Source organism: Oncorhynchus clarkii, chromosome 21 (genome assembly GCF_045791955.1).
Source record: "Oncorhynchus clarkii lewisi isolate Uvic-CL-2024 chromosome 21, UVic_Ocla_1.0, whole genome shotgun sequence".
NCBI classification, from domain to species: Eukaryota; Metazoa; Chordata; class Actinopteri; order Salmoniformes; family Salmonidae; genus Oncorhynchus; species Oncorhynchus clarkii.
In genome coordinates, this window is record NC_092167.1 from 31,353,203 (window position 1) to 31,378,444 (window position 25,242).

The 25,242-nt window shown below is 45.2% G+C and overlaps 2 protein-coding genes and 1 pseudogene across 7 annotated transcripts in view; all 3 read right to left on the reverse strand.

Moving 5' to 3' along the window:
• Positions 1–5,583, reverse strand: part of LOC139378878 (alpha-actinin-3-like) — a 30,554-nt gene extending 24,971 nt beyond the window's left edge. The window contains exon 1 of one of the 2 annotated variants that reach the window (XR_011628340.1): positions 4,997–5,414. Coding sequence is in view for 1 of the 2 variants with exons in the window: in XM_071121448.1 (XP_070977549.1) it covers positions 4,997–5,131 (135 nt within the window). In the remaining variant the exon portion in view is untranslated. Of the gene's footprint in view, positions 1–4,996 lie in introns of both variants that reach the window. The other variant, XM_071121448.1, reaches the window with a different exon arrangement.
• A 2,745-nt stretch (positions 5,584–8,328) lies between these two features.
• Positions 8,329–19,689, reverse strand: LOC139378879 (RNA-binding protein 4-like). Of its 5 annotated transcripts, none has more exons than XM_071121450.1 (8): positions 19,663–19,671; positions 17,994–18,144; positions 17,436–17,640; positions 16,855–16,961; positions 15,640–16,601; positions 13,571–13,642; positions 13,101–13,172; positions 12,240–12,821 (listed from the first exon to the last, which is right to left on the reverse strand). In XM_071121450.1, exons 2-8 carry the CDS (start codon positions 18,135–18,137, stop codon positions 12,485–12,487), a joined length of 1,899 nt encoding a protein of 632 aa, XP_070977551.1. In that variant the 5' UTR covers positions 18,138–18,144; positions 19,663–19,671; the 3' UTR covers positions 12,240–12,484. The 5 variants fall into 5 exon arrangements, with proteins under 5 accessions (XP_070977552.1, XP_070977551.1, XP_070977550.1 ...); XM_071121449.1 differs by having other exon boundaries at positions 16,855–16,982; XM_071121451.1 differs by lacking the exon at positions 13,571–13,642 and having other exon boundaries at positions 8,329–12,821; positions 16,855–16,982; positions 19,663–19,689.
• Positions 19,690–20,344: 655 nt separating this feature from the next.
• On the reverse strand, positions 20,345–23,703 carry LOC139379397 (copper chaperone for superoxide dismutase-like; annotated as a pseudogene).
• Between the last annotated feature and the right edge of the window lie 1,539 nt (positions 23,704–25,242).

A 25,242-nucleotide genomic window follows, 5' to 3' on the forward strand; every position in this document is an offset into this window, starting at 1 on the left:
TGGGCTCCCTGAGCAGCTTACAGGCCTTATAAAGAGAGTATCCACCACAACAATCATTGATCGTTGTCTTACTGGATCAATATCCACTACCCAAATATGAGCTCTCAAGTGTCCAAACCAAGCCCTTGAAGACTGACTGAGGTTTTGCATACCAAATGGCACGCTATTCCCTACATAGTGCACTAGTGCAGCACTTCAGGCCCATAGGGCTCTGGTCCAAAGTAGTTCATAATATAGGGAATAAGGTGCCACTTGCAAAGCAACATGAGAGAGTGAGCCTCTTCCTATGGGAATAAGTTCACTGCCGAGTGAATCACATCACATACTCCGGGTTTTCAGCTGCTAACTAACTGGTTAGATAGCTGAGTAATTGTCTGGCATAGCACAAGCTCATCCTGGCGCAATGCTAACCTATATATAACCTATATACATTGCATTTAGAAAGTATTCAGACCCCTTCACTTTTTCCACATTGTGTTATGTTACAGCCTTACTCAAAAATGGATTTAAAAAATATATAATTCATCCCCAACAATCTACACTCTATATCCCATAACGACAAAGCAGAAACAGGTTTTTAGACATTTTAGCAACAAAAAAAAGTAATACCTAATTTACATAAGTATTCAGACCCTTTGCTATGACACTCGAAATTGAGCTCAGGTGCATCCTGTTTCATGCATGTCAGAGCAAAAACCAAGCCATGAGGTCCAAGGAACTGTCCTTAGAACTCAGAGACAGGACTGTGTCGAAACAGAGATCTGAGAAAGGGTACCAAAAAAAATTCAGCAGCATTGAAGGTCCCCAAGAACACAGTGGCCTCCATCTTTCTTAAATGGAAGAAGTTCGGAACCACCAAGAATCTTCCTAGAGATGGCTGCCCAACCAAACTGAACAATCGGGGAATAAGGCCCTTGGTCAGGAGGTGACCAAGAACCCGATGGTCATCTCCAGAATTCCTCCGTGGAGATGGGACAACTTTCCAGAAGGACAACCATCTCTGCAGCACTGCACCAATCAGGCCATTATGGTAGAGTGGCCAGATGGAAACCACTCCTGAGTAAAAGGCACATGACAGAGTTTGCCAAAAGGCACCTAAAGGACTCTCAGACCATGAAAAACAAGATTCTCTAGTCTGATGAAACCAACATTGAACTCTTTGGCCTGAGTGCCAAGCGTCACGTCTGGAGGAAACCTGGCACCATCACTATGGTGAAGCATGGTGGTGGCAGCATGATGCTGTTGTGATGTTTTTCAGCGGCAGGGACTGGGAGACTAGTCAGGATCGAGGGAAAGATTAACGGAGCAAAGTACAGAAGGATCCTTGATGAAAACCTGCTCCAGAGTGCTCAGGAGATGAGACTGGGGCTTAGGTTCACCTTCTAACATGACAACAACCCTAAGAATACAGTCAAGAAAACGCAGGATTGGCTTCGGGACAAGTCTCTGAATGTTCTTGAGTGGCCCAGCCAGAGCCCGGACTCCCCATCCAACCTGACAGAGCTTGAGAGGAGCTGCAGAGAAGAATGGGAGAAACTCTCCAAATACAGGTGTGCCAAGCTTGTAATGTCATACCCAGGACTGTAATCGCTGCCAAAAGTGCTGAGTAAAGGGTCTGAATACTTACGTAAATGTAATATTTCAGCATTTCCTAAAAAAAATTGGCAAAAATGTATTAGAAACTGTTTTTTCTTTGTCATTATGGGGTATTGTGTGTAGATTGATAAGGGGGGGGGGGGGAACATTTAGTCAATTTTAGAATAAGGCTGTAACGTAACATAATGTGGAAAAATTCAAGGGTCTGAATATTTTCCGAATGAACTGTATATGCAGTCTCACAGGCTGGGTTTCCTATTAGCTGGGGGAGGAAGGTACAGGCCTACCAGCCACAGGGGAATGGTCATCCCTGATCATATTAAGTTGACATCTGTTGAGTGTGAATAGTCCACATCCTGTCCCCACTGCAGTGATGGGGCCCTCCTTGGCCAATTTAACACTATGTGGTGTAAATTAAAGTTTATTTTTGTAATGTTAGGGAGTAACTTCTTAATAAAGTGTTCATTAGACTAATATGTTTTTCAACTTAAAGTTGAAGTGTTGCTCTGTAAACTTCCTCTATTTTCTGTTTCACCTTAGGGCTTTAGTGTAGATGCCAAATATCATTATAATATCCTTTTTTGGTACACACAGAGCTAACCGAAATACACAATCCCTTTATAGGCTTACTGCAGTTGACATTATCTATAGTTCCATGAAAGCTGACCTGACTAAATTATTTTCCATGTTAGTAGATAAATAAAAGTACTGTATCGAATCACAGGAAATAGCTTCCTAGCTCTCTATTTGCAGAAAAGGATTATTATGACTTGAGCTATAGTCAGAGACAGGATGGGTGGTGTGAATAAGAATCGTTCATACCTTCCTCTCATTCATCATCCTTTCAGTCTGAACTGCTTAGGCGGTCAACGTTCAGATATAGTTTGTAACACCACTGTAATATGTTAACTACCGTAACTGTAGCGGAGGTGGCTCGTCAATCCATGCTCGAGTAATGAGAAACCTTGCCTTGAGACTAGAAGACCTGCGTTAGCTCCCCGAGACTGTGTTAGCCTGCTTTAGCTCAGCAGGCTAACACAGTCTTGCAGTCTAAACCTTAATTGGCCATACTACTTCATAACTCTTCGGACCAAGTGAAACATACAAATTCTACCCTCTCAAAGTGAAAGGAGTGCCGTGTATATTTCTAATGCTCTTATCATATTCAACAGGGTCACAGTGTGTTGACAAACACTTTATTACTGCGCCTGCCTGCAGCCGGGTGTTTTTCCACAGAAATTTGGAACATGGGGTTAGAACAGGTGGTGAGGTCCTCTCAGATTCGTTTCACCTCAAAATGATGCAGCTTTCTATATTGATGATATGAGATCAGCTTCTGAAGCTGTTTTTTTTTGGTATGTGTGTATGTGTGCTGTTCTTTATGTGCTAAAGTGACCCAATCACCCAGGCCAGTCATAGAGGTGAACTCACACAGCCCTTCTGGGGTGTGTGGATAAAATATTTTTGTATTCCTCTCAGAAAAATTACCCTTTATCATCTTACCTAAACAACAACAAAAAAAGAAAGTGACATTGTACCACCTCAACAACTTCTTGGTACACAGAGGTGTGAGAGAGACTGTTGGATTGGGAACTGGCCAGGAGGCTTACTATATTGTCGGGAAAGGGGGGGGGGGGTGTAGGAGAGAGAGAGAACAAGAGGGAGAAGCCGGGAAAGAGGGAGAAGCAGGGGAAAAGAGAGAAGGAGGGAGGGGAGAAACAGAAAGAGTTCAGGCGTATTTTTAGGACAGGTTTATTCGTAGGTCTGAAACTAACCCTGTCGGTGTACTTCTATACGAGTCGTCTCTCCCCTTCTCCGGCTCTCTGTTCTCTCACTCATCCTCTCTGGCCGCTGCCTAACTGGCCATCTGTTGACGTCTCTCACCCTTAAGGCCATGTGATCTCCAGTACAGTCACTGTGCGAAGGAAACTTTTGCATCATAGAGACAGGGAGTTCCATAGAAAAAGAACAGATTCCATTTTCTATGTTTCCTAATTAATGTTTGTATGTATGTTATGTACAGTATCCACCTTCTCCCAAGATGCCAATCAACCCAAGTAGGCTAGGTATGTATAAATATAAATAAGCCAGACAGGGAGTCAGACCTGTATGCAAGGTGTACATGAACATTCTACAAAATATTGTCAGAAGCAGAAAATGTCTTCTGGTAAATCAATGGTAATAGAATATACATATCGGAAATGGACGAATGTGTATTTGTTAGCAGTTTAGCCATTATGCTCAATGAATTCACTATTGGAGGTATGGTTGTCCCATTCCAAGTTTAGGATAGGCCATAGAGCACAGGCATGCGAGGCGTACATCATAACTGTCACATCAGCCCAGTGACTTTTAGGCTTGACAGCTCTGGCTCATTAAATGCACCTGTCATCCATGTCCACGAGCACAGCGAGGCCGGCTGATCGCCAAGACAACGGGCGGGCCCAAGTCCCCTCGCGACTCTCTAGGCCTATTTGACTTTTTATTCATTTAGCAGACGCTCTCATCCAGGCTACATGACACTTCCAGACACTATGTTGCCACCTCAAGCACAGAAACATAAGCGGCACTCCCAAAATAAAAAATAACTCCGAGAGACAACTTGGGAGTAGTTTTGAGCGATAATTTTAAAATCATTCAACTTTTAATATATCAACATATTTCTCTACATGTATATAGGCCTACTTTTATTGTGTAGGCCTAACTTTTGACTGGTTGGTCTAAGCATCGTTTAGAGCAGCGTTTCCCTATCTTGGTCCTGGGGACTCTAAGGGCTGCATCATTATCATCACGCTTTGACTTTATAAAAAAAAATATCAGCTATGTAGTGCTAGGGCAAAAAAACAAAAACGTGCAACCCTTGGGGTCTCCAAGACCGAGTTTGGGAAACGATGGTTTAGAGATTATGTAAATGGTTTGAGTTGGGCCTGCCTATAGCGCATGGTGACTTCTTGGAAAAGTCGTGCATAAAATCACACAAGTTCCTATTTGTTCTATTGCTTAGTTTAAATGTGTGGGGGGTATATATATATATATATATATTTATTTTGAGACTGTCTTGGTGTCCCTGTCGGGGGTAAGTGAAAGATAACACTGAGAACGTTACGCGTCTGAAATATCTAACCGCTCTGCTCATAGCTTCCAGAACTGAAAAGGAGCAGGTGCGTGCGCCAACTCCTTATCTCCCCCCGTTTCACTTGACAACTGTAATACGTTTTACAGGGATTTGTGTAACTGTCAACCATTTGAGTCTGGGCACTCATAAAACATACAACGGGATGGCTGGACTCCAGCCAGACGCACAAATGTCCGTAGTGCACAACGAGCCGCTCTAGACAACATTTCACCGTCACGCTGCCACTTTTGACTTGACTTACTCACAGTCCGGCACCGAACGTACCTTTCTCTGCTGTTTCTCCCAGGCGGGGTCCAGCAGTAGGTCCCTGTCCCACTCATCCTCCGGAGACATATACTGATGCTCCTCGCTCATCATATACGAGGTGTTATATTGCGCTTGGGGTTCGACAGCCATCATAATGCCGTCTATAGGGTTTCTAGTACCCCCTCTGATTATATAGAAAAGAAACGAGGTTTATGCGCACTCTAAGCCTTGTAGATAGCAGATGAAACCCTCCTTGGGCTTGAGGACTCGCTGTCTGTCAAGTGTGCTGGTCAGCAGAAACAAGAGATGCGGCGACAGAGTACAGACTGCGGCAGAGGTGCAGCTCCCACTACCAGAAACTCTGCTTGGTCGGTGCTACTTTCCTGGTCAAAAGTAGAACACGTGACCGCACCCCAATAAGTATGAGAACCCGGGCGTGCGGGTGTCAGGGTCTGACCCTAAAAAGGTGCGATGGGTGGGGTTGTGGTTGGAGAGTTGACCTATGCCGGGGCAGGGAGGCTTGAGAGAGGAGGATGGAGACGTCAATCACACCCCTTACTGAAGGAGATTGTAAAACTTCAGCTTGTGAACAGCACCTGTTGCCTCTGGTGCGCCTCTATTCTCAGGCTGTAGTCTATATACCCCTCACACTGACTACAATGATAAACAATACAGACCTCGGATAACTTGAATGCCCTTACGACATCTTATTTTAAGATACATGTGTCATTAAGAATTATACTGACACAGTACATTTTAGGATAATTGTCGGGAAGATGACAGTATGAATCCTGGAAACTCACAGGGATAGGCTTTTTTCATCCTTTCTCAAACCTCTCATCTTGGAGCCCCAGCTTTTCCACGTGTTTGAACTATTCCAGATCTAGCACACCTGATTTAAAGTGTCAACTAATCATCAAGCCCTAGACTATTTGAGTCAAGTGTGTTGGTTCAGGGCTACAACAAAAATTATGAAACGTCTCTGGGGTTCCCTTGAGGTGAGGTTTGAAAAAGGCTGGCCTAGCCTCTGTAGTACTCTGAAGGTCACATATCCAGATGGCACATTGACATGACAAGGCCTATATAAAGTGCTGTGACTCGGAGGTAGAAATCAAAGAACAGCTGAAGGCAGTTGACTTCGCAATATTTGGCTAATACACCAGTGACAGCTCCGATGAAAAATGTCAGTAGGCAAAACAGCATAATACATTCAAACAAAGTGATCTAGGCCTACAGTATTACATTTTTTTTATCACAAAAATAGCATAAAAAGGTGTATAGCACTGCTTTATTACCATATTTGTGCTATAAACTTTTAAAATGAGCCTAATTATGTTTAATGAGAAAATTAAAAAGTTTATTTTAAAATAATCATTTATTTGGTACAACCATGCAGACGGTACAGTACCTCGAGACATAAGCAATGCAAGGAGTATACATAAGTATATGAAATTTGGTTATTCATTGTCATAATACATTTAAGGAAACATTTTCATGGTGCAAAGTCGTGCAAAAACAAAACTCAATCTGGCATTGTGATTAAATTAGACTTCTCAAGCATTGTGTTATAAAAAGGACACTATTCATGCATTGCTCCGCATAAACTCTAGTTAAATAATCACTTTTATAATGCACAATCCTGGATTATGAGTTTCACAATATTTTCTGGCATCTTTGAACTATTTTGCACCATTAAAATGTCCCCCTTCATCTCCTTCAAGCATGCTGATTATTTGCACTTGTTTTTTTCCTGTAAATGCACTTGAAGTACCAAATGACTCAACATTGATATTTGCAAAAAACATCACTTTAACAATCCAGTTCGGCATACGAAGATGATCTTTCTCCCTAAAACATGTCTCCTCCAATAACTCAGACTATAAGAACATAGCTATTAGATAACAATTGAGGTAACAGTTTACATTAGGTTGCCTTTATATCGTAGGACTATAAATAGTATCTTCCTTAACCAGATGAAATCGCACACCATTACACTGTAACTACACTTGACTTGCCCCAGATTCTTAATTAAGTCAATTTAGGAACAAGTCCTTGCATGTGAGAATATAATATTTGATGTGACTAGGTAGTATTTGGGCAGCAATGTTAAGTGTGATACACAGTGGACTGGCGACTACCCTGGGGGCAAAACTGTGGCCCAATTCCAATTCTCCCCGATCTCCTTGAAGTGTGCACTCGTTCACTCCATGAAAATATTGAGATTATACCGTATATCTAATACCACTCTGTCTAGAACAATCCAATGCCCCCCCCCCCCCCCCCCCCCACACTTCCTTGAGGGGGAGTGGACAAGCGCACATTTCAGGAAAGAGGGGCAAAATTTGGAATTGAGATTCTATTGGTAAGGCAGCATTTCTGGCTTCCCTGTCCTGTGTTGTGCAGCGCGAGGTAGAGCAGGACAGGAGCAGTGATGAAAGGCTGCAGCCATATGGTTACCAGTCAGTGAGCTAATAGGGAGCAGGCCAGGGGGAATTCAGAAATACAAGGCTGACTGCATTTGCTCAAGCACTAGAGTCAGACTCCACACGTCCACATCTGAGAGGAAAAGGGGACTATGTGGGGGGGGGGGGGGGGGGAGTTAGTAAATTTTGTGCCCGGGCAATACTGTAGTTTGAATGCTCAGAGGAGAGATTGGTGGTGAACCTTTTAACATTGTAGTCAATCTTATCCAGAGCGATTTACAGGAGCAATTAGAGTTAAGTGCCTTGCTCAAGGGCATAGACAGATTTTTCACCTAGTCAGCTCGGGGGGTTTGAACCACAGACCTTCCGGCTACTGGCCCACCTCTCTTAACCCACCCACTTCCTTTCCTTGAGCCACCATTTTTAAATCATCTAGATTACTTTTCTCCTCTAAGATCAGGACAGAATGGGTTTAAGGGAACAGGCAGGGATCAGAGCCGGAGATCCCTACATTACCAACGCAGCTTCCTTCCATCCATTTATCCATCCTTCATTCTTTTCAGTGGTTAAGCAGACAGAGACAGGAAGACCACGCCCTCTCCCTGTCAAGTCTCTGCCCGCTGCCAGCAACGCACCTCTCGGCTGCCCAGTGAACATGTTGGGGGACAAGTGTGTGTTCATCCATCCTAACAGAGGGAGATTCTTAACAGATACACACATTTATACAGAACAACAAACAAGTACAGCCGGTTGAAGTGAAGAGAAATAGTCCCGTACCAAAGAAATCCTATAAGAGTCCTGAGATTGCAGTGAATCTGCAGGTAGTTAACCCTTACTGGGCTCGTCTGTCTTATAGGACATTTTTGATAGGGACATTTTTTAACTGTGTAAAAAAAAAAAACATGAATGTTATTCTTCAGAGGGAGGTTAATTTATTGGCTTTATTAGACAGTGTTGAATTTATTGATTAAACTGCAAGGAGCTGGTGGTGTTGGTAGTGAACAGTGATTAACCCCCATACAATCATGGCAAACCCATCATCACAGTTTTTGCAAAGCAAAAACTCTCCCTACAAAGTCTGTTTTATGAATACCAAAGATGGTGGATAAACAAGAGTTGACTCTGGCCGTTAACCATTTTACAATAATGGTCAAGGGTTCCTGTTTGTGTAAGTGGGATTTTTCATCTCTCACGTGAGCATGCTTTTCCCGCACGAGCTCAGTTCCTCCATATAGGTTGCATTCCCTTGCATGCATCAACCGATGTTTGCGTGCCACGTCATCGACTGACTGATTGCTATAACATAATTCAAGTATCAGCTAACCACATTACCTATCCAGGCGTTGTAGGATAAGGTATGCATCATCAACGCCTGTGCAGAGGCACGCGGCCAATGTCTGGCATGTGAGAAAGGGAACAACTGCCTTTAGTCTATTTATTGTCCCCCTCTCACTTGCCCCGACCAACCAGAAAGAAATGAGCCAGTGAGATTTCTTGGCCTAGGAAACACCACCCCCCCAGGGGCAATCAGTAGACCAGAGTGGGCCTGCCTCAATTAGAAGAACAAAAAATTAGGGAGTGGGGTGTCTCGCTTTCTCTACCGTTGCTGGTAATACTTACCAGCCAAGCGATCCCACTAGGCCACCATACAGTGTGTCCATTGTCATTCACTAGGTCTCTATAGCTACAGCCATACCCAGGGGTGGGTGTGGCCAGCTGATCCGCAGCTAGAGCCACAGAACCCAGCCTAGATCCAAGATGGCAGCAGTGGAAGCGGAAAGCGTTGTGTACGGCGGACAGGCACAGAGGGATGGGTTGGGAGGAGGGGTGGCGAATACGGCGGTGTAGGAGTCACTAGCGGGGGCAGGAGATCCAAATGTGCCAAGCCTCAACACACCAACGACACCACACACTGGCTCACTCTATTAAAACATGTAGTCACACACAAAAAGTAAAGCACAAGCACAGAATCTCTCGCCCTAACACACACACATCAGCACGACAGAGAGAGACTGACGGAACAGTCCAATGTAGGTGCTGCAAGGCGAGAGACGGGACAATTCACTGGAAGTCTGGTAGGAGACATCACAGCAGCAGTGAGCAGTGACCCCTCCCCAAGAGAAGCCCCCCGGCTTTGGCAATGTCAACGCAGGTGAGTGGGGAGCTACGGAGGGGTGGTGGTGATGGGAGTTTGGTCAAAGCACAGTCAGAGAGGGGGGGGACGGGAGCGGTGCTTTGTTTCATTACCTTGGTGGAGTAGATTGAGTTCCCACTTCCCATTTGCCTGCGCGACGTTTATTGTCTTCCCCCTCTCACACGCTTGGCTGTGTCTGGACGGCCGGGGACCTATTTCAGTTGACATAGTTAGTCGGTATGTACAGGGCTTTGGATATAGAGCACAGTGACACATGCACGTCTAGAACAGAAGTCACTGGAGACAGACATTGTTGGGTGTTGTGGTTGGGTAGGAGCAAGCCCAACAGATCAAAATGCTACAGATGGAGCCATTCTATCTGCGTGCCTCTCCTCAGCTCTCAGATGCTGTGTGTGTGTCCGCCATTGGTAAACAAGGAATCATCTGCAAACGAGTAATGTGCGCTACTCGGTTCAACATTGAATCTGCAATTAAAATGTTATAAAATCGACACAAAGCGGCAATCAAAAAAGATCAGAGGTCATGGAAACGGTTTTCAGACATGAGCGCATGATAACAGTAGCCTTGTTGGGATACCAGTGAGGGGTTATGTCCCAATGATCCCTTTCTTCCTGAAGTGTACACTCGTTCACTACTTCTTACACATCTAAATCGCATTGGATTAGTGGATGCAAGGGCTAGAGGGTGTTTCCATCATATTTCTTATACAAGTCCTTTCCTCTCAAATTAGTGAAGGGATGTGAACAAGTGCACAATTGAGAAAAAAAATAGATATTATTGGGACACACCCGGAGCCTGTCTGTGCTGTAGTCCTACAGAGTTCGAGTGAGGCTGGGAAGAGAGGCCAACCCCAGACTAGACTTACCCCATCCACCGAGGCAGACTAGGGGGGAAGCACACACTGACGCTATTCCTCATTTTCTCTGCCACCCTGGTCCCCAGTCACATGGGTCTGGTCATTACAACAAGGAGAAACAGGAAGGAGTGAAAATACAAAAAAATAAAAACATCTGAAACGCTCAGCCCCCCCCCCCCACTAGTCAGAAACATTCTTTATTTAAAAAATGGTGGGCATGTATAGTGTACATATTAAAAAGCATGCCGGTTTAATTGTTTATTTCTTTTAAAAGACAAAAAAAAGGCAAAATAAAAAAACAGACACAAGGCAAGCAATAAGAATAAAAAATACTTTTTTTTGTTGTGACCATCGAGATTTCACAGGAGATGCAACCGTGTGTGCGTTGGTATACATGAGAGACGGAGAGAGAATATGCAACATAAAAAGCTACATCACTACAACCACAAGGCGAAAGGGCAGTGGGGTACGGGGGTAGTGAGTCGTCTTACAACGGGGGTGCACGGACACGTCGGGGGCGGGCGACTGAAAGATACTGCTCCACCTGTCATCATACCATCGGTGCGAAGGTCACCGCACCACTAAAAAAAAAAATTATCACGTCACATTATCTTAACCCGTTAACCCTCCACCTCAGATTTTTTTTTTTTACATTTACATTTTTTAAAAGACTGCCATTAGAAAAAAAGCACTTCAAAAACAGGAGCTATTCCCTCCACTAAATGCACTTCACGCAACGCTCAGGCACAACGTTAAGCTCACCGAAACTCATGGTTCTCTAGCTAAAAAGTCTAAAATGTTGACTTGCTTATAAATCCACCAAACAGTTCATACCTACATGATCTGAGGGGTTAGAATGTACACGTCGACCCCACAACCACTTACAAAAAAAACGAACATACTTCGAAAGGCCTCAAAATATACTGATGCAGCAAGACACTATTAGTATAGTACATCATCTTTGTCACTAAAATGTGGCATTCTCCAAACTCCTGACCAGGGTTGGGGTCCATTCCATTTCAGGAAGTAAATTGACTGATTTGAATTCAAATGCAATGGATGCCAACCCTGCAACTGACACCAATGTATATACTGGATGGATAGAAAGCAGACAATTCATATTCTAACCAGCTAATCTCAATCCTATCTCATCGTCAGAGGTAGGTATAGATAGCCTGGTGAAACCTGACCATGTGGAATCCTCCATTGTTTCAGTGGTGAGCACAGCATTCAATCTGGTTAAACCAGGCTAAGGTATAGATGGGAGTAAAAGAGGGCAGAAATGTAGCAGTGTCTTTCAGTGTTCTGGTTGCAGCGGGGTGAGGGGAGGGGATGAGGCTGGGTAGGTAGAATGTAGTTCTAAAATAATAGTGTGGCTGTGGTCTGTGCCCTCACGTCCCCCCAGGGTTGCACTAGTGAGGGAACTGGACAGTGTGAATTACCTTGAAACAGAAAGCCAACATCTCTCTCGCTCTCTCACACCACAGTTCCGACGCATGCAAGACACACAGACCCCTCCAACCCTGGACCTTCACAACAAACCACAGTGCAGTTTCAATACATTCATATCGTTAAAATAAAAGCTAGAAATATTTCTGTTGAACTAGTGGGAGAGATTAGCTAACTCACTGAATCCTCGAGAACCCTCATATGTTGGCCTTTACACTGTAAATCATCACTCTTGAAGGCAATGAAAATGTATGACGGTTCTCAGTCTATTTCTCACACTTTAAAAGGCAATAGAAATCCCTACTAAAAAAAAGCCAACAGTATGTGGCGGGTAAGAGCTAATTTTCCCCCTTTTCACTGCACTGTGTGTGTGGTATCAGGACCACGGTTGGGGTTTAGATGCTTGGGTGTTTATCCATTGACTACAGTAAAAACTAATACCAAACCAACTCCACACACAAAACACTAATTCTCACACAGATACACATCCAGAGACACACACAGATATATATACCTCCACACACAGATACACACAGCCGCTGAGAGAAAGGAAGGGTACGAGGGTGGTATACGGGTTGTGTGCGGTGGGGTGGCAGAGGAGGTGTGAGCGAGGGAGGTGTGGACTATCGGAACGGGGGCTCAGGCGTGTGAAGGGAGAGTTCGGGGGCTCGGCGGAGGACGGCCTCCTTGCGGTTCGGTGGCGGCGGCAGCGGCGACTCATACACTCTGGGCACTGCCACCATAGCGGAGGCGGGCACCACTGGCCTGAGGGCGGAGTCCAGCGCCGTGACGTGACCGGGCTGGCCGTGGTGGTGGGCGTGGCCCGCAATGGCGTGGGCAGGGATGGCGGCCATGGCGTGGTGGTTGGGAGGTGGGTAGGCGTACTGGAGCTGTTGGAGTTGCTGGTACTGCTGGAGTTGCTGGTACTGTTGGTACTGCTGGTAATACTCTGCATAGTACCTGGGGGAGAGGAGAGAGAAAGGAGGAAGGGGAATGGAGGGGGGGGGGGGTAGAGGAGGAGAAAGGAACGGACAGGGGGAAGGAGAAAAAGGAGTAAAGAGGGAGGGAAGTTAGGAGAGGGAGAGGGAAAAAGAGGAAAGGAGAGGGGGGGAGGGAGACAGACGGACAAGAGGGTTTTGGATTATATACTAGGGATTGTATATTAGTCTTTTACACACAAGGTTTCAAGTGGGGGTACAGAGTCTTTTCGGGGGGCGGTAGGTAGGGTAGGTAGCGTACTGTAACTGCTGCAGCTGCTGGTACTGTTGGTGCTGCTGTTGGTAGTACTCAGCATACTGTTGGTACTGCTCTCTAAGATACACACGGAGGGAGGGAGGGGGGACAGATTTTAGATCATGTACCAGTAGGGAACAGGCTTTCAGAGAATGTGCAAGGGGTTGGTTAAATTAAAACAAGCCTCTGACGGCAATGAAGGATAACGTATTGAGCAATTTGGCTAAGCGTATGTCCACTACCACTCCTGAAGTCTGAACATCAGGAGGGGTCATGTAGTGGAAAAGGAGAGAGAGTGCAGTACACTGGGAAATGTCAGAGAGGATTCAATAAGGAGAGAGATGAGTTAAGTGCTCCTAAAACCATTGGGGCCCTAACTTCCACAGAAGTCAAATGTCACTGAGCCACGCATTGATGTAAATGTGAGACTAAGTGAAGAGTCGACTTAAAATGGAAATTAGGATTTGCCTAATTACTGTAGCTGCTGGAGCTGCTGGTACTGTTGGTGCTGTTGTTGGTAGTACTCAGCGTACTGTTGACACTGGTCTCTAAGATACACACGGAGGGAGGGAGACAGAGAGTGTTTCAGATCATCTACTAGCAGGGAATAGAAGTATTTTCACACAAAAAGAACAGGCTTTCAGAAAATGCACAAGGGGTAAAGCGAGTCTTTGATTGCAATGAAGGCTAATGTATTGAACAATTCTGGTACAGTACGTACAGGACCAGTCAAAAGTTCTGACACATACTCATACCAGGTTTTTTAATTTTATTTACTCATTTCTACATTGTAGACATCAAAACAATGAAATAACACATATGGAATCATGTAGTAACCAAAAAAGTGTTAAACAAATAAATTATATTTTATATTTGAGATTGTGCAAAGTAGCAATCCTTTGCCTTGACAGCTTTGCACACTCTTGGTATTCTCTCAACCAGCTTCATGAGGTAGTCACCTGGAATGCATTCCAAATAGCGGGTGGGCCTTGTTAAAAGTTCATTTGTGGAATTTCTTTCCTTCTTAATGTGTCAACTGACATTCTTACCATGTCAGTTGTGACATGGTAGGGGTGGTATACAGAAGAACGCCCTAATTTGTAAAAGACCAAGTCCATATTATGCCAAGAACAGCTTAAATAAGCAAAGACAAACGACAGTCAATAATTTCTTTAAGACATGGAGGTCAGTCAATACGGAAAATGTCAAGAACTTTAAAAGTTTCTTCAAGCGCAGTCGCAAAAACCATCAAGCGCTATGATGAAACTGGCTCTCGTGAGGACCGCCACAGGAAAGGAAGACCCAGAGTTACCTCTGCTGCAGAGGATAAGTTCAATAGAGTTACCAGCCTCAGAAATTGCAGCCCAAATAAAATGCTTCAGAGTTCATGTAACAGGCACATCTCAACATCAACTGTTCAGAGGAGACTACGTGAATCAGGCCTTCATGGTCAAATTGCTGCAAAGAAACCACTACTAAAGGACACCAATAAGAAGAAGAGACTTGCTTGGGCCAAGAAACACGAGCAATGGACATTAGACCGGTGGAAATCTGTCCTTTGGTCTGATGAGTCCAAATTTGAGATTTTTGGTTCCAACCGCCGGGTCTTTGTGAAACACAGAGTAGGTAAACGGAAGATTTCCACATGAGTGGTTCCCACCGTGAAGCATGGAGGAGGTGGGATGGTGCTGTCTGTGATTTATTTAGAATTCAAGGCACACTTAACCAGCATGGCTACCACAGCATTCTGCAGCGATACGCCATCCCATCTGGTTTGAGCTTTGTAGGACTATAATTTATTTTTCAACAGGACAATGACACAAGAAGGAGAGCGATGGAGTGCTGCATCAGATGACCTGGCATCCACAATCACCCAACCTCAACCCAATTGAGATGGTTTGGACCGCAGAGTGAAGGAAAAGCAGCCAACAAGTGCTCAGGATGTGGGAACTCCTTCAAGACCGTTGGAAAAGCATTCCCTATGAAGCTGGTTGAGAGAATGCCAAGAGTGTACAAAGCTGTCATCAAGGCAAATGGTGTCTACTTTGAAGAATCTCAAATATAAAATATATTTTGATTTGTTTAACACTTTTTTTGGTTACTATCTGATTCCATGTGTTATTTCATTGTTGAGGTCTTCACTATTATTCTACAATGTAGAAAATAGTCAAACTAAAGAGAAACCCTTGAATGACTAAGTGTGTCCAAACATTTGCCTAGTTCTGTATGCCCACTTCCACTCCCGAAGCCTGAGAACAGACAAAGGTTTGTAGTGAGAGGGTAATGTACTGAGAAAGGAGTGTTTATGGTGTCGAGTGCAATGCATTGGGGAGGATCAGAGAGGATTAAACATTCCTACAACCATTGGGGAGAATACAAATCTCTACTGAAATCAAATTTCACTCAGTCCTGCACTGATGTCAATGGGACACTAAATTGTTACTTAAAGTGGAAATCTGGATACGGCGGCAGCGTATAGAGCGTAAAGTCAGCTAAATTGTGAATGAGGGTCAAATAGGATTTGATAAGGAGAAAGTGCTAGTACCTAGTCATGGGGTCCTCCGCAGCCTCCGCTTCCTCCTCTGCAGCTCGACCAGCGGGGGTGGGGAGCAGCGGCCGGCGTTGCTTGGGCGCTCTCTGATACATGAAGGGCTTCATGACCGGGTCGGGCAGCAGGGACCCCGCCGAGCGCCTCAGGGGACTCCGGTCCCTTTCCCCGGACTTTGCCGCTTGGGCCGCCGCCGCATTCTGCTGCTCGGCCAGAACCTGCTGTCCCTGGGCGAAGTAGTGCTGCACCCTCGCCGCCTCAAAAATGGCCGCCGACGGGTCCGCCGACACGCTCATGGCTCCCATCCCCATGTGACCGTAGGCATGCTGGGCGCCGCCATAGAGCGCCGGTGCCAAGGCGTAGGCCTGGTTGATGGCAGCAGCGGTCGTAGGCATCTCTACGCCAGGGGCTGCCAGGTAGACGGCCCCTGGGTGGTGGTGGTGGTTGGCCATGGCATGCGCGTAGACGGGTGTGGAGTAGGCAGCGGCGGGGCTGGCAGCGATCTGACTGAGCTGACTGTAGAGGGCGGCGTGGCTGGGGTTCATGGACCTGGCGTACACCTGCGTGGCGCCCGCCTGCGTCAACGCCGCCGCCTGATTTGCTGCCTGGACTCCGTAGAGCTGATTGGCCACGTTGGCGCCGTAGACCTGCGTTGCCAGGGCACCGTACACTGCCTGGTTGACGGGGTTGCCGTCCGTCCGCGTGCCGGCGGTGTGGCCCGTCAGCGCCGCGTAAGTGGGGTCAAAGGTCGAGGTGTTGTAGACAGAGTTGTGGACGCTCTGCTGGACCTGGAGGGGGAGGCCGGCTGCGGCGGCGGCGGCTGCAGCTAACACAGCTGCCTGGCTCTGGTACTGTTCCAGAGAGGGCTTCCCTACAGGGCACTCCCCAGCATAGTGGCCCTGCTTCCCACAGCTCACACAGGGGATCTTCCCGGTGGGGGTTTGCTTAGAGGGCTGTACCTGTAAGGATAAATAGACAAGACACAATCCCGTTAGCTTCAGGGGCATCTTTACTGAGATAAAACCAGATATACAATGCAGAGAGTTATGGGTACTGTAGTACACATAGAAATACAATCACTAGAACAGAAATAGCCCTTCAGACCACAGCAATTTGGCCACACCCTCACGGGTCCACTCAAAATGGCCACCGGTCCACCCATCAATCCCTTTCCCCATTCTATTTCTATGTCAGGGCATCGTGCTACAGCACCTTGGAGAGCTCCACGGAGAGCGGGCGTCCCTTGAAGGAGGTGCCGTGGAGGGCCTCGATGGCCTGTAGAGCCTCCTCCTTATTCTCCATGTGCACAAAGGCGTATCCTGCAGAAGAGGAGAGCCTGGCTGTCATTGAGCGCAGGGACACCAGTTAGAACCACACCGGGCATGCCACACACACACACACACCTTAACGCTCTATACACATTTCTTATTGCTCTATACAATTATACACAGACCGTACCTGACTAATTAAAGTTGCATAATGAAGAAGCCCTAAACAGCTAAGAATACCTTGGATCTTAACTAGCTATCAATGGTACACGGTGCTTGAAGTGCACTGAAATAGGTGCCGGTACTCATTCTGGGTGCTGGAACTCTTTATATTTAGTTGCTAGTACACATATTACAGCCAATATTCTATAAGAGGTACAGTACTTCCTTCAGCAGTAGAACATTTGAGGTGCAAGTTCTTCGTACCAGACAGCACCATCCAGCCCACTTCAGGCACTGGTGGACCAAAATGTACTGCACTATCTCCCTTCTGAGTACTCCTCCATGAGAAGGGACGAGACTCACCTTTGACCTTGTCACACTCCAGTACTTTGCCGAAGGTCTGGAAGAGCTCCTGGAGGTCCTCAGTGGTGCACATGCCCGACAGGTTGCCCACAAACACCTTGGTGGAGTGGAGCGGTCTGCCCCGGGACTCCTCCACCACCAGGTTCCTCCCACGGAACTCCCTGCCGTTCAGCTCACTGATGGCCCGCTCTGCAGCCCCCTCGCCCTGGGGAGTACATTACATTAGATTGCATTTCAAAATGTTACCTGAATAATAGGGTCATTTTAGATCTTTAGATTTGAATGTTACATTAGAAAACAATGTGAGAAACACCCAATAAGGAAATTAATGTTGTACCGTATGGACTCAATGTAGGTTACAAAGTAACAACCAACACACAGTTCTGGAGTTCCCTCCCCATCATGGGTTTAAAAACATTGGATTGTTTGGTGTAAACTTTGCCTAGATGGAGTTAAGACCATTGCTAAGGCCATAAAGAACAGTGTGTGCAACCAAATATACACTCTAGGAGAATTGGGACATGCCTTAGTCCTCCCTATGGGATATCTATAACCTACCTGTAGGTGTACGAAGGCGAACTGTCGGAGAACGCTGCAGCTGACCACCTGGCCATACGACTCAAAGATGGCCGACAGCTCCTCCTGGGTGGTGTCCAGAGCCAGGTTGCCCACGAAGAGCTTCACCGTGTTGCTCTTGTCCATTGTGGCGCTGGGGACACACCGATGCAGGCGCACGCGCACACATGAGATACAGGCAGAAAGACAGACAAACAGAGGCACACACACACAAGGGAGGGAGAGAGCAGACAAGTGAACATACTGAAGACAACTTTCCTGAACTTCAACTTGTTGCTCTAGTCCACGGCGGTCACTGGAGAAAACAAATTACAACCATTCAGAGGGAGAAAAGCAAGAGATGAGTAAACGAATGAAACCACAGGAGAAGAGGGGAAGGAAATGTGTCAAGAGATTTGACAGTTGACCACCATGCACAATAACTACAAAGGCATGAATGTCAGATTGAAGACACCATATCGAGTTATAATATGTTATTCTATGGATGACACCATAGAACCGTGGTTATGTTGCCTATTCTAGTCGCAAGCAACAAGTTGACCTCACTTCCTACAGGTCAAGAAGCACTAAGCTACCCTATAGGTTTGTCAACAGCTTAGCCTGGGCCAGATGCTATGGTAGCTGAAGATCAAATCAAATTGTATTGGTCACATACGCATATTCAGCGAATGTTATGGCGGGTGTAGCGAAATGCTTGTGTTCCTAGCTCCAACACCGCAGTAGTATCTAACAATTCACACAAATCTAAAAGTAAAATAATGGAATTAAGAAATATTAGGAAACGCAATGTCGGAGTGGCACTGACTAAAATGCAGTAGAAACATTAAAATAGTACATAAACATTAAAGTGACTAGTGTTTCATTATTAAAGCGATCGAAGAGCAACAAAAAAAAATAAGGAACTTGACACCACCAGAGTGACGTTTCTGTTCTCTGTACATACCAAGCACAACATGTATAGAATACTGAAAATGCTAAGGTGATACATAGTAGCCTATCCGCTGAGATCACCTATATTTACAGTAACGTTAGTTTAAAAAGTTCAGATGATGGATCATCGCGTATGGAAACGATTTTATTTTTCTGATGACGCAGCAAGAGAAAATAAAAAATGTTTTGCTAGAAACATTGGGAATCTCCCGATCGATCACGATATTACAGACATTTTACAAAAATGTGGTGCGGGTTTACATGATTTCGAAAGTCGCAGTTAAGACTGAGCAACCAGTTTTATTTAAAACCAGTAATCGACGGGGATATTTCATGCTTTGCTTGGTGTAACCGAAACTGAACAAACCTCGCGGCGAAAATGTGATCAAACAATTTCGATGCCATTTATCATCAACCCAATCTACACAATTACACAAACAATACGCAAATTGTATTGACTGAATGGTGTTGGATTGGAGACATTACAAAACAATTTTACAGTTGAAACGTTACAATAAGAGCATTTTTCCGCACTGGAATGGACATTCCGCGAGAGCGAAAATCTATTAAATTGTACGACAACCCGCTTTCCCTCTTTTGTCTCGTTGATTCTTCCGCTCTCCGCGGATAAAACCTCATATTTCTACGCATCGTCGTTTGGTGTATTTTCCATCGTTTGTAAAGAAATAAAATGAAAGAGATGGACAGACATCTTACTTACCTAAGCAGTGTCGTGTTTCAAAATGGTAGCGCCTGCTTCCGTTTTTTTAGAATGACGCGCATTTTTCACCAATGGGGAAGCTCGGGGCTTGCCACACTAGATTGCCAATTCTTCACAATAACATTTGAACAGATAGGCTATTTTTAAAAAAGGGTTTATTACAAGTCAGTCATTTATCAATTCATATACAGGTTTCACTCAGTCCGAAGGGCAACTGGTGCCTTTTACTACAAGTCTGACTGAGAAAAGTAACAACAACAAAACAATCTCTCAAATATTTTGATAAAATGATTGTGATATAAATCATACAACATTCGAGAGGTAAACCACAATCTCCCTTGGAGGTACTGATATGTACACAGTAGAGCACTTGAGATAAGTATCAAAATTGTAATCAAACATAGAATGACAACATCCACATTGATATTACAAAACTATTCAAATTAGTCAACTACAACAGAATAGTCAGCATGGGATGTTTTGGCTTGAAATAAGAACATACATCCTATTCCTGTTGTGTTTTTTTAGTCTGTCATGAAAGGTTCCGGTCTCTGAAGAATTCAATATGGCATCTCAATAAAAAGGAAGATGACTGCTGAACAGACAATTCTTTGATCTCTCCTCCTCCTCCTCACTCTCCCTGTCTCCCACTCTCTCAGTGCAGTTTCAGTCAGTGTGCGACATCATCAACGACAGCCAGTGATGTTCACCATTCAGGGTAATTTTCACTAGGCAAAAAACAGAACACATGATGAACGGATAACCTGGACTTGTCCAATGAGATCTCATGTTGTTTTTGTTGCAAAACGTTTTGCTACATTGTGCATTAATGAATATGACCCAGGCATCTGGCATCACAGGTGAGCGGCAGGTGTCTCTGTGGTGGTCTTGCTGCGGCTCGTTCCGGCCAGTGGTCGGTCCTTCTCCTCCCATAGTGTCACCACGTCACACGCACAGATCTGCTTGGCATTCTGGAACAGGACAGCAGAGCGAGCGATTATCCCACAGGACAGTCTGTACCCAATGAGCACGGAGCAATAGATACACATACATTGACAGGGTCAGCACCTGCAAAGTCTAGACAATGAAGGCAACATGACACATGAGTCACACAGGAATATACACAGAACACTTGTCACTAGAGAAATTCCAAGAACCAATAGAATTGTATTTTAAAACGGTCAAATACAATTCATTAACTCCAACTCTGACTTACAGTTAGTCCACCTAACCGCTATCCTCATTTCTCCTCTACCATGAGATCACCTCTGCCTGGAGTTCCCGGTCAGTTTGGAGAGGGGGTGACCACCCCTTCCTAGGTCATCCTCCCCAGCATCCACCACCAGAGAACGACCAATCACATCCCACACCTGCAGGAAGTGACAGAGGAGGGGTCAGAGTGGACACTGTCAATGCCTGCATCCCAAATGGCACCGTATTCCCGATTTAGTGCACTACTTTTTCCCTGGTCAAAAGTAGTGCACTAAATGGGGAATAGGGTGCCAATTAGGACACAGTCAATGTTGTTGGTACAACTGACCAGTGTGCTGTGCTCAGGATGTAATTGTGGCTAAACCTGCCCTCACCCTAGAATTAACGTTCTAGATTACTCATTTATCTCCATTGTGAGTCTAGTTGTAAATTCTTTAAATTGCGCATGCCCCAAACACCATTATACTAAATGTCTACACTATAATTACACTGTACTTGCCTGTGTAAGTACCATGTAAATACATAGGTTTTAGATCAGAAGGAGTAGGTGTGTGCACGTGTGTTACCTTTAGCTGAGGGTCCTTTGGTCTGAATGAGGCTCGGCCGTCTGGTCCAACCACAATATTCCACAGATCACCTACATGCTGGAAGAAAACACATTTATGGGATATGGATATCACAGCCATGAATAGCATTTGACCAGTAAGAAAAGGTAAAAGGCAAAGATTTTTTTTATAATCAATATCTGTCTAATCAATATCAGTCAATACCAATCCTATCATCTCTTTGAGACAGTAAAAAGTTACTTCCTGAGAGCATAACATCTCAGAAAGTACCCCAGTTTCACAAGGTAATGAAGCAGGACTATGCATTGTAACCTACTCTGAGTGAAGGCAAGGAAACTGTACCCTGTCTGGGTCCTGTGAGGCGCCATGTTGTCTCCCATAGGGGTTATAGTGTTCTCCACAGCTGTACAAACACACACAGAGAGAGAAACATGAGTTATCAGCTCCCATGATCCTCTGGGGCAAGCAGGTGCAACTGTGATATCATGAGCGACAGATCTAGCCAATGGTTCCTTTAATCGACTTTGAGGACGCACACACACACTACCTCTGGCAGTCCTGTGTGAGATCTCCTAGCGCGTGGACGTGGAGGCCGTGGGCACCAGGTCCCGTCGATCAAACAGCGCTCCTCAGACAGCTGCAGGAACCGCACCACCCCCTGAACAGGACCACTACCAACGATCATGGCTACCGCCGCACCCAAGTCTGATACACAGAGACACACAAACATTTGCATAGAGTACAGACTCACACAAAGAGTAGACACACATTACACATATAGTAGAATACACAAATACAGATGCACATAGGCTGCCCCATACACCTGTGATTTAGGCCTACTAATAACTTCAATATTGGACATTAGTCTGTTAATGTGTTCAGGCATTCTGAATTCACCAAGTAATTCACACACCCTCAGGCTTTTGCTCCCGCCATAGGCCGTGGACACATTGGGATTTTGTATTCGCAGTATTTCGGGTATAGAGGCAATGCTTTTTCAATGAGAGTCATCCTTTGAGGGGTGAATGACAACGGAGATGGCTGTCCGACCAAAAACGCACAAATTGTTCGTCTTTTTGCGTAAACAAAAAAAAAGGTGGAATTTTTTGACGGGCAATGAATGCAAGTAATATACAATTTCATCCGTGTCCGAAACGGATAAAACATGTCCGAAAGTATGTCTGCAGCCTTACCCTGTTCTGTTCCCCCAATGCCCTTGAGTACTGCCCTGCGTCCTGTGCTCCCTATGAGACCCTGCACCTCATGGGACGTCAGAGATGCCTCCACCAGAACCTCCTCCTTCCCCACGTCTATCCTCATCGACCGCACTCCTGTACTCAGAATAAAGGAGAGGTGAGAAAGAGGGCACGAGGAACAGAAAAAAAAGAGAGAAAGAAAGAAAAGGGTGAGGAACCAAAACAGAGAGAGCGAAAAGCAATGAGGAGAACACACAGAGATGAGGAATGAAGGAAAAGAGAGATTACTGCTGCCATGTGACCGGCTATGCTTTAGATGGCTTTTAGTGGATGAATCTTGGAATGCATGGAGGGGCCCTGTGGTTTCGTTCCAGTGTTAAATATTTGAGCAAAAGCAAGAGCAGCCCCTGGATTGCTAACTAAATTGCAATGTACTGCACTAGGATGTAACAGTAATAGCTAAGTAAATAATAACATTCATAATTTGTTCTACTGTTTTACTATTGGTATGCAGCCTAGGGGCAATGCCCCTAATTCACATTGAGTTGTGTGTGCACACTGTAGAAGAAGTGTAGTTCGTAGCATACTACACTAATCAATTATTTGAGTGGTGGAATGGACAGGTAAAAATGCACCTGCCTGGTTTTCCCTCCAGCAGCTTGGATTGTCTCTGCGCAACTGTCACATGTCATCTGCACTGCAAACTCCAGCTGTACAGAACAGAGAAATTAGATACAGCACGCAGTGAACTAGGTCCTCAAAGTACAGTACAGCCTGTATGGCTATATCTCTAAATGTTAAATTAAGCTACTTTAGTTTTCCACCAATACTGCGTTCCATATCAATTATTGACGATAGCTAAAGTAGGCCCTACCAGGTACGATTTATGAAGTCAAAATTGACAATTTGTCGTTTGAAGAAAGCTTAACATCAGATTGTTCAAACCTTCGTACTTCTATCTGTGTCCATGTTTGTGCTACACGCAGTTGTCTGACCTATGATAACAAAATGTAATAGATAATCTCCTACTTTCCTCCAAACACAAAACGGGTGAAGGGCGCTGCCATCTTTACGAGGTCGGTAAACGGTATTTTGACCGTCACCGCCACCTAGTGTTAATTACAGTCACTGCATACATTTGGTGTTCACTTTTTATAATGTGAACGTGACAAGACAAGTAAACGTAATATGATGGGGGAGTGGACTGAGAATAGGGGAGTGGACTGAGAATAGCAAATGGCACCCTATTCCCTATATACTGAAAGTAGTGCAATATATACAGTACCAGTCAAAAGTTTGGATACACCTACTCATTTGAGGTTTTTTCTTTATTTGTACTATTTTCTATATTGTAGAATAATAGTAAAGACATAAGAACTATGAAATAACACATATGGAATCATGTAGTAACCAAAAAAGTGTTAAACAAATCAAAATATATTTTATATTTGAGATTCTTCAAAGTAGCAATTGCCTTGATGACAGCTTTGCACACTCTTGGAATTCTCTCAACCAGCTTCATGAGGTGGTCACCCGGAATGCATTTCAATTAACAGATGTGCCTTGTTAAAAGTTAAACCCTATTACAGGGGCTGAGTCACTGGCTTTACTGGGGCTCTCTCATGCCGTCCCTGGAGGGGGTGCGTCACCTGAGTGGGTTGAGTCACTGATGTGGTCATCCTGTCTGGGTTGGCGCCCCCCCCCCCCCCTTGGGTTGTGCCGTGGCGGAGGTCTTTGTGGGCTATACTCAGCCTTGTCTCAGGATGGTAAGTTGGTGGTTGAAGATATCCCTCTAGTGGTGTGGGGGCTGTGCTTTGGCAAAGTGGGTGGGGTTATATCCTTCCTGTTTGGCCCTGTCCGGGGGTGTCCTCGGAGTGGGCCACAGTGTCTCCTGACCCCTCCTGTCTCAGCCTCCAGTATTTATGCTGCAGTAGTTTATGTGTCGGGGGGCTAGGGTCAGTTTGTTATATCTGGAGTACTTCTCCTGTCCTATTCGGTGTCCTGTGTGAATCTAAGTGTGCGTTCTCTAATTCTCTCCTTCTCTCTTTCTCTCTCTCGGAGGACCTGAGCCCTAGGACCATGCCCCAGGACTACCTGACATGATGACTCCTTGCTGTCCCCAGTCCACCTGGCTGTGCTGCTGCTCCAGTTTCAACTGTTCTGCCTTATTATTATTCGACCATGCTGGTCATTTATGAACATTTGAACATCTTGGCCATGTTCTGTTATAATCTCCACCCGGCACAGTCAGAAGAGGACTGGCCATCCCACATATGCTCTCTCTAATTCTCTCTTTCTTTCTCTCTCTCGGAGGACCTGAGCCCTAGGACCATGCCCCAGGAATACCTGACATGATGACTCCTTGCTGTCCCCAGTCCACCTGACTGTGCTGCTGCTCCAGTTTCAACTATTCTGCCTTATTATTATTCGACCATGCTGGTCATCTATGAACATTTGAACATCTTGACCATGTTTTGTTATAATCTCCACCCGGCACAGCCAGAAGAGGACTGGCCACCCCACATAGCCTGGTTCCTCTCTAGGTTTCTTCCTAGGTTTTGGCCTTTCTAGGGAGTTTTTCCTAGCCACCGTGCTTCTACACCTGC

Bases quoted from the DNA above. Each gene is read 5' to 3' on its own strand.
- LOC139378879 (XM_071121449.1), bottom strand. From the start codon at position 18,137: ATGGACAAGAGCAACACGGTGAAGCTCTTCGTGGGCAACCTGGCTCTG. The intron at 16,602-16,854 runs GTGCTGTAGCAC...TTATCCTTACAG, and splicing joins TCTCCGTGGAGCTCTCCAAG to GTACAGCCCTCTAAGCAAAC. The intron at 12,822-13,100 runs GTACGCTACCTA...CCTCTCCCCCAG, and splicing joins CAGCAGCTGCAGCAGTTACA to GTACTATGCAGAGTATTACC.